At 36.7% G+C, this 9,448-nt stretch overlaps 2 protein-coding genes across 2 annotated transcripts; both read left to right on the forward strand.

Moving 5' to 3' along the window:
- Nucleotides 1-1,282: 1,282 nt before the first annotated feature.
- LOC107572658 (L-selectin-like) lies at nucleotides 1,283-2,910 on the forward strand. The gene is made up of 4 exons (XM_016259089.1): nucleotides 1,283-1,300; nucleotides 1,679-1,737; nucleotides 1,811-2,179; nucleotides 2,855-2,910. Exons 1-4 carry the CDS (start codon nucleotides 1,293-1,295, stop codon nucleotides 2,908-2,910), a joined length of 492 nt encoding a protein of 163 aa, XP_016114575.1. The 5' UTR covers nucleotides 1,283-1,292.
- Nucleotides 2,911-2,928: 18 nt separating this feature from the next.
- Nucleotides 2,929-5,013, forward strand: LOC107572663 (CD209 antigen-like protein 2). Its single transcript, XM_016259097.1, has 2 exons — nucleotides 2,929-3,527; nucleotides 4,450-5,013. The coding sequence occupies exons 1-2, from the start codon at nucleotides 3,123-3,125 to the stop codon at nucleotides 4,603-4,605; spliced, it is 561 nt and encodes a 186-aa protein (XP_016114583.1). The 5' UTR covers nucleotides 2,929-3,122; the 3' UTR covers nucleotides 4,606-5,013.
- The last annotated feature ends 4,435 nt before the right edge of the window (nucleotides 5,014-9,448 follow it).

Here is a 9,448-nt window from a genome sequence, read left to right on the forward strand (position 1 = left end):
CCTTGACCAAGACAGAAGAGAGGAAGAAGAAGAAGGGAGCACAGTCAATAGCAGCAGGACTAGAGCAGTGATGTGAGTGGACTGGCATCATTCAGCAGCAACATGCAACTGTATGACAGTGGGCAGTCGTGGCCTAATGGTTTGAGAGTCGGACTTGCAACCCAAAGGTCGTAGGTTCGAGTCTATGTACCAGCAGGGATACTTGGCCACACATCACAATCAATGAACACACATTTGAGCCTTTTAATGTCGGTTGGCAAATCTACTGGAAGGCGCATACTGCCACCTACTGCACGACACCGGCATGACGTAAAATAAGGATCGAACCACTGATCTATAATAGAGAACTGGATTGCTCATGACGTCATAAAAGTGAAGCCACTGCGCCGCATAATATTCTGTTACATTCTATTGAGAAAACATCACCTAACGAGTCGGCGTTTTTATATCTGAAAAATCCCTATACATCTTACTGATATTATCTTTTCTCATTGCTTTCATCTTCTTTGTACAGCACTGAGGTCAACAACGGTTATTTGTTAAATGTCAGGAATTTCCCCTGCTTGTTAAGAAGTGACGTATCATATTCATTACAGTAGAGGATGGATGAAGTGCTCATTCTGAATCTGATCTGTTCATGTACTTTTGTTCATGTAATAGTGTTTTTATTCATACAGTAGGCTATACCTGCAAATGTTTCAAATGATTTCGTTTACAGCATTCATTTTGAAGCAGGCAATGATTTAAACATTGGTTACATGAATAATTAATTCAACGTACATAACATTTATGGAAACTGTAATGCTAGTAAAACGCCATAGAATTTGCAATGAGCGATCCAGTGGCTGGGGCTCAGGATAGCCGACACAGATCAGATTTAAAAAAAGCCTAATTGGCCCTGATCCCCATCTTTGAGATCGACTCGGGACATCCCTAAGTTCAATGATTCATTATTCATGTAGGGTCACTTTAGATGGTTTATCTGACGGCAAAAACAACTATTGACTGTGATGTTAAATATTATTTATTATTTAACAGGTTAATAAATACATTCATTTGTGCCATACTTGTTTTATAATTGTGAAAAACCACTTCTGTGATGTTGTCATGCTCTCTGGTGCTTCAGTATTTGAATAAAGAGCCTCATACCTCAGCAAAATCAGAATGTAAATCAGTAATTAGTGTCAGTGTCTTACGTACATTACTGACAGTGTTTTGCATAACGTAATGTATAAAGAGTTGGGTCGATAGTAAAAGACAAGTAAAGGGAATATGTTGAGAGAAGAAAGTTAATGTGCTGGTGAGAAGATCGGTCCAGAGCAAGTAGATTTGTTTTGTTGTGATCAGCTTTAATCTAAAGATGTGGGAGAATTATTTTTCTGCGTTACTACGTTGCATTTTTAATTAAATACCGTTTCTTTATATTATTAATGCAAGATGTTGAATTAAAATTTAGAAACAGACATGCATTTCAGATTGACAAAAACACTGGAATGACATGAACAAAACCTGACCATTAAAAACACTTTTGCTGCTAAAATTGATGGATTTAGTCATTAAATGCTTTATTTCAATGCCTGAAAGTGTTTAAAAACCCTGATTACAAAAGAAACCGACTGGACTTTCAATAGCACAGAACTAAGCAACATGTCGTATTCTTGTGATTGATTTCTTTCAGTGAACAAACCTGTGAAGACGAGATGATGCAGAACAAGATTCAACTCGTTGTTTTGCTCGGTGAGTGTCAGTGAAAGAAACTGACGTCAGATCAGAGGTTTAGAGAAACGTAACACTGTTGATTTTCCTGCAGCAGAAATCCTGTCGAAGGCTTCATGTGACCCGTATCGATTCGTCCTGATTGAAGAGCCGAAGACCTGGGCAGAAGCGCAATCGTACTGCAGGGAGAAATACACGGATCTGGTGACGGTTCAGAGCGATGCAGACAGAGCCAAACTAAAGGAGGCAGTAGATGCTGTGAGCTTCACATCTGTCGCCTGGATCGGCTTCTATAAAGTTTTTTGGCTTTGGTCGCATCAAAACACGGTTATAAGCTACGCGAAGTGGGGTAACCAGGAGCCGAACTTGCTCAAAACACATGAGGCCTGTGCAACTGTAAGTGAATACGAACAATGGAGTGACACGTCCTGTACTGAACTAAAATACTTCTTTTGCCAAACTGGTAAGAAATTATACAGCACTTTTGTTCAGTTATGTTCTGGATGTTCAGTTATAATCTTCGATTTGAGTTTTATAACATGCATACTCACACGCCTTATACACACTGCAAAAAGTGATGTTCTTCCTCTTACCTTGTTTTCCGGTACAAATATATAAAAAAAATTTAAATCAAGACACATTAATTTGGGAACCAAAGACATATATATATATTGTATATATATGTGTGTGGTTTAAGAATGTTTTGATATTTATGCATTTGCACTGTATGGTCTGAAAACTGAATTGAAGCGTTACATGAACCAACAATATTTGCATAATGTCGAGTTTAAAATACAAGCTGATTAGAAGATAAGGATACTTTTTCTCTTGTACTTGAGAGATTAATTTAATCAGACCATTCGAACAGGGCTATTATAATTAAATAAAACCTTAAAATATGTCATTACTTTTTTTTTCTTTTTTCATATTTATTTACTTTTACATTTATTACTGAAATAACTATAACTAGAATAAACAAAAAAGAATAATAAACAATACAGGCATCCAATAAAAACAATGATGTTACCAAGACTAAGATTTCTAAGCCTTACACACTCTTATAATTGTCACATTTTTTCGTTACTTCAATTTTTCAAGCATTTTTCTCTGCCCTGACCACAAATCCGACTCCTTACAGACAAACAGGCCGAACTTAAGGACAAGTTTAAGTACACCAAAAAGTACATGAACTAAACTAGAATAAACAAAAAAGAATAATAAACAATACAGGCATCCAATAAAAACAATGACGTTACCAAGACTAAGATTTCTAAGCCTTACACACTCTTATCATTTTTTCGTTACTTCAATTTTTCAAGCATTTTTCTCTGCCCTGACCACAAATCCGACTCCTTACAGACAAACAGGCCGAACTTAAGGACAAGTTTAAGTACACCAAAAAGTACATGAACTGGCATGATGCTCAAACGCACTGCAGATCACATGAAATAGACCTGGCCACCGTTACAGACGACACAGAAAATGCATTCCTCGCAGGCGTGCTTGACTCAGAGAACGACCAGAATGCCTGGATCGGCCTGTCCAAGAGGCAGGGGCTGTGGCAGTGGCAGTGGTCAGATAACAGCAGCGTATCGTCGTCTGTGCAATGGGAGACCGGGCAGCCTGATAATGTGAACAGCACTGAAGATTGTGTGAGTGCTGATACTGATGGACAGATGGCTGACGACACCTGCTCGACTCGACTGCCTTTCTACTGCCGAGAAAACACGAAGATACAGCGTGTGAGATTCGCAGTGAAATCAGCCGGATCTCTGGACGAATCTGCAGTGATGGAGGCCATAGAGAAGAAGGTGAGATACTATTAATATACTATTGAAGGGCTGTCACGATTCCTCGATTAAATTCGAGTACTCCATTATAAAAAATCCTCGATTGCATTATCAATATAATATCTTAATACGCTAACTGTTCATTGCGACTTTAAAATAAAAGTTTAAACCCTCGCTCTGAGTTTGCATGTTTTGAAATCCACATTCAAGAAATTACAGTGGCTGCAGCATTTCTGTCATAAAGAAGTGGCCAAATATTAAAGATTAAGTGGACATTTGAATGAAATGTTTAATAAATATTAAAGGATTAGATCAGGGGTGCCCAAACTCGGTCCTGGACGGCCGGTGTAATATACATAAGTTAAGATCATATTGTTTTATTGCATTATGTATTTTAACTGTTTTGTTCAATAAAACCATATGATTTCTTGCTTTTGATATTTTATTTGAAACAATGATTATTGCCAATATTATATATATATATAAAAAAAAATGTTTTAAGTCTATTGTTCACTTTGGTCTATTTTTATTACCACACAAAAAAAATCAGATTACTCGATTAATAGCCAGAATAATCAACCGATTACTCGATTACCAACATAACCATTAGTGACAGCCCTAATACTATTATAGTATTTAGGAACATTTTGAGTCGGTTCTTATTTGTATATTTTCCGTTTTCATTTTAATTTTAGTCACAAAACAAAATTAAAGGTAAAAAAAAATCACTTAATTTTGATACATTTGCTGCTTATCGTGTGTCATTTAAATGTATGTTGCTCTAAGAACGTTTAGATCTTTGTACCGAAAACAAAACAAAAATACTAATTAAAAAAAATAATAACTGCAGAGTGTTCATTTTATTACAATAATAAAAAAGTTGTGTTAGTTGACTGATGTCTGAATGGTCGTTCACTAATCACTGATGTGATCTGGTGTCTAGATGAAGCAGATCCTCTCGGGTCAGGACGTGAAAATCAGATACAGCATAACATGGAGCGTCCAACCTGACGAGAAGATCTTCCAGCGGCAGAAAACACAAGAAAACACACTAGACACGGCAACAGCATGTGAGGAGCTGGGTCCAATGAAACGCTAGACTCTGATACGCACAATAACTTGTCCAACCGTCTGTGAATCTTTAAGGTACAGGAATTTATAATAAAAGAGAGAACATGTTTATCACATTATCACATTTATTTGATACAGTTAATGCACTGCCACTGTTAATTAGTTGCTTTACACACTGTGCAAATACTTAAGAATATGAATAAGACCATCCTGGACAAAAGTACAGGACGAACGCATTTCAAATGTTACTTTCTCATTTCACTGAACACGGAAATATATTTAGTGCTGGTTAGAATTGGTTTGAATGTGTAAAAATAGCAATAGTCTTCTCTTGGGGTCCTTTTGAAATATTAATATTTTATAATAATGCAGAAATAATGATTGAGACAGTAATGAATTGGAAATCTACAATGTGTGTTTTTAGAAATGCATTAAACTAAAGGATTGATAAACACATTGTTTTATTATTTTTATCCTGAACCTGCTCCTGTGTTTAGAGAATCATATTTTATGCTTCATATTTAGGGAATAATAAAGGCATTTAGTAACTGATAAATGGGTTGCACATGATTTATTTCAGTTTGGCAGTTTGGTTTATAACGACATCTTTAAGATATCAGGTACAATTTAGCACAACAATATTTTACTGATTGGCAAAAATATAATCTGCAATAAACAACTTTGCACTTATTTAGAAATGTAAAAATTATATTTATACATTCATTTTAGAGAGCAACTATACATTTGCATTGTGTTTTACTTTCTTTTATATTCATTTATTCTTCATTCATTTATTATGACATTATCATTTAATCATTCACTGTAAAAAAAAAAAAAAACGATCCTGCAATTAGTTATAACAACTTAACATTTCTTGAGATAACTTAAATATCCAAAGTTAACTGAACGTATTATTATTTTAAGTAAAAAAAAATTGCACCTAACATTAAAGTTTTTAAATATACTTTTATATTGCAATAATTTCACATTCAATCTTCAAATTAATGTAGAAACAACATAAAGACAGTATATTTTTAATATTTGTTTTTTATGACTGAAGGCGGGTCTCACTGATAGAAATACTACTGATGTCTCTAGGAAATTTTTTTTTTCCTAATATTTAACCGTTGACTAGCCATTCAACATTACAGTATAACTGAGAGCTGTCAATCTGAACATCTATTAGACTTTAAAATATAACAACTTCTAATTTAATTGAACTTAAAGCCATTTTCATATAAACCCATTATAATAAATGTCAGATTTAGTTATGTGCCGTTCAGCAAGTAGGAAATATACAGAAACAGAATAAAGTTATCAAACACTAAATTCTAAATTAAATGTAGATGAATCCTTAAAGCTACAGAAGTGATTGATTTCCTCTCTTTTCTTTAGTTCTTTGAGCAGCATCACAGCAGCTGGTTATCAGGTTATTTTGGCTGCTGAACGTGACGCGGATCTGACATGCATCGTAGTTTCTCATAACTCTTTACCTTTTCTGACCCACTGCAGCTCTTAAAGTCTCTGTAACGAGCTGAGGAGCTGAATCAGGTGTTAGATGATGGAGACAGTGCTGCTGCTCCACGACAGAACAATTAATGTTCTTAAATATGACTCGTATAACAAATACTTACATGCACAGTTTTAAAGCAGCTTTAATCGGCTTTTGGGTAACTTCCTGACTTAACTGACGACATAACTACAACATTACATGATCGTAGTTTCTTTGGTGCTTTAATATGCAATGATAAACAGCGTGCATCTCTGCATTTGTGCGTGCAACTGAAGAGCATGTGCTACGATCACAGTATACCGGCTGACAGGACAGGAAAACTGTTTTTTACCGACACACGGCCTGACAGCATCTCAGCTACCGCGGTTCACTGTAGTTCTGCTGAAGCTCCTCGTCGCTCGTTTGATTCCCGCCAGCGCTGAGGTGAAGTTGGAGAGTGCGTCTGAAAGTCTCCCATTTTATGTGATCGTAAAGATGTTCTGTGTCTAAATCAAAGAAAAAAGAGACAGAAGCAGCATTTGTGAGTGAGTCTACCCCTGCGTTAATTGAGTTAAATATTTTTAACACGTTAAACTGAAAAAATTGATCGCATGCATTAACGCACTAATTTTGACAGTGCTAGTTGAAACAACACATTATTATTGTAACACTGAATTTTAAGTTGTGATAACTAATCGCAGCAATCTTTTTTTTTACAGTGTACAATCATTTTAACTATTTATATACTCATTTCATTGATTTATTTATTGATGAGTCATTTATAGAATTAAGAAATGTTATATTATTTTTCCATTGTCGTTTAGTCTTATAATTGTGTGGTTTCAAGGGATATTTGTTTATTTGATATGTGTGAGATAAGAGAACGTCTCCATTTCAAGGACGGTGTTGTGAAGCAGTCATTTTCCATTGCTGTGGTTTGTGGTATAATAACACTTGCTGGATTTGTGCTGGCCAGATGAAGTCTGAGCATTGAAACATACGCAACTAAGATTATTCAATAAAGTCATTTAAGATTATTCAATAAACTCATCACTCAATAAGCTCATTTTATTTATCATCATCATCACTTCGTCTCCTGCTTCTGCTCTTCTTCGGCTTTCTCAGTCAACTTCTTGGCTGACAGAAGACTGTTAATACAGTTTTGAAAGTACAGGTTTTCATCCGAAACATTTATTCACAAATTCACAGTAACAAATTTACGTCAAGTATTATTGTGAAAGTGAAGCCTTAACCAAACCACATCCGGCATGAGATCCGCTAGTTCAGCTGCAAAACAGATGGGGTTATCCGGTTCATTTAGTGCGATTAACCTCCATAAAGCTGCTAAATCCCATGGTTTTTAATGTCTCGCTTGTGTGCCAGTGGTGATTCATCTACAGGGTTTACATCAACCAAATGAGTTCACGTGGCTTGTCATGCTCATCCATCTGTGAATCTGATCAGAGATGATTTCCATGTCTTTTGCTTTTGCCTAATGGCCTTCAGATCAAGGAGATCCATCAAAGTCATCAGGTAATGAGAGGCTTTGCATGAAGACTGGGTTATTACAGATGTATGTGATTTAAACCCAAGAATAAATAACCACTGGCAGTTACTTCATTTCAACTCTGAAATGGCCTACCAAAATTACTCCAAGAGCACCATGGGCAAATATTCTGTGGACTGATGAGACAAAAGTTGAACTTTTTGGAAGGTGTGTGTCCCGTTACATCTGGCGTAAAACCAACACAGCATTTCATAAAAAGAAAATCATCCCAGCAGTCAGACATGGTGGTGGGAGTGTGATGGTCTGGGGCTGCTTTGCAGCTTCAGGATCTGGATGACTTGCCATAATTGATGGAAGCATGAATGTCCGGCCGTCAGTTTGTGAGCTCAAGCTCAAGCTCAAGCGCACTTGGGTTATGCAGCAGGACAATGATCCCAAACACACCAGCAAGTCCAGCTCTGAATGCCTCAAGAAAACTAAATTAAGGTTTTGGAGTGGCCAAGTCAAAGTCTGGACTTAAATCCGATTGAGATGCTTAAACAGTCCATTCATGCTCAAAAACCCTTCAATGTGGCTGAATTAAAACAATTCTGCACAGAAGAGTGGGCCAGAGTTCCTCCACAGCGATGTTGAAGACTCATTGCCAGTTACCGCAAACACTTGATTGCAGTTGTTGCTGCAAAGCGTGGCACAACCAGTTATTAGATTTAGGGGACACTTACTTTTTCACATATGACCAGGCAGGTTTGGACAGCTTTTTTCCCTTAATAAATGAAATAATCATTTAAAAACTGCATTTTGTATTTACTCGGGTTATCTTTGTGTAATATTATGATTTGATGGGTAACACTTTACTTGAAGGGAAGTGCATAAGACTGACATGACACCTTCATAATCATGACATGACACATGTCATGAATATGAAGGAGGTTTTATGCATGTTTATGACAACTGTCATTAAGTGTCATTCGCTCAGTTATGTCATTTTTAATGCAAATATGACATTATGTGACCTAACCCTACCCCTACCCTTACCCCTAACCATAGCCCATAACAAAGACATCTCAAACAATGTCATCTTTGCATTAAAAATTACATAACCGAGCGAATGGCACTTAATGACAGTTGTCATAAACATGCATAAAAAACCTTCATATTCATGACATGTGTCATGTCATGATTATGAAGGTGTCATGTCAGTCTTATGCACACCCCTTCAAGTAATGTGTAACCATTTGTTTGATGATCTGAATCATTTAAGCGTGACAAATATGCAAAAGAGGCAAATACTTTTTCACAGCACTGTATGTATTATACTGAAATTAATAACATTGCAACACTACTTCACAACTTCAACTACAAATACACAAATCATGAACACTAAAAAAAATGTGGCGAAAATTTTCACTCCGAAATTGCAAAATTTAACAAATAACAAACACTGAATTAAACATGAAATTTTGAAGTAGAAAGACTGAAACAATGGTTCCCTTTCAGTCAGTCACGCTCGACAGTACATCAACACTGTCGTTTGGGGTCTCACCTGGGAGCCCCAATCACCTCTCAGTGCTACAAAAAAGGCCAGTGAACAAGCCGCCAAGAGCATCGAGCTGGAGTGGAATCCTTGGCCCTATCCCGAGCGCTCTTGACTGGATGACTGGTTTTTGCTTCTGGATCACAGCACTCTGGTGGTTCAGGTGTGCCATCTCTGGCTGAACCTTGCAAGAGATGTGCGATGCAGACAGCGTGCACTTTCTCATCACCCATCTCCCAAGTTGGCCTTTTTTAGCGACACTGTTGAGGACTTGCCCAGCACTTCTCGGCAGACTGAAAACAGACAGAGGCCATCAAACACACCCTGCCCTGGCATGT

Source organism: Sinocyclocheilus grahami, unplaced genomic scaffold (assembly GCF_001515645.1).
Source record: "Sinocyclocheilus grahami isolate Dianchi unplaced genomic scaffold, SAMN03320097.WGS_v1.1 scaffold1788.1, whole genome shotgun sequence".
Taxonomy (NCBI): Eukaryota; Metazoa; Chordata; class Actinopteri; order Cypriniformes; family Cyprinidae; genus Sinocyclocheilus; species Sinocyclocheilus grahami.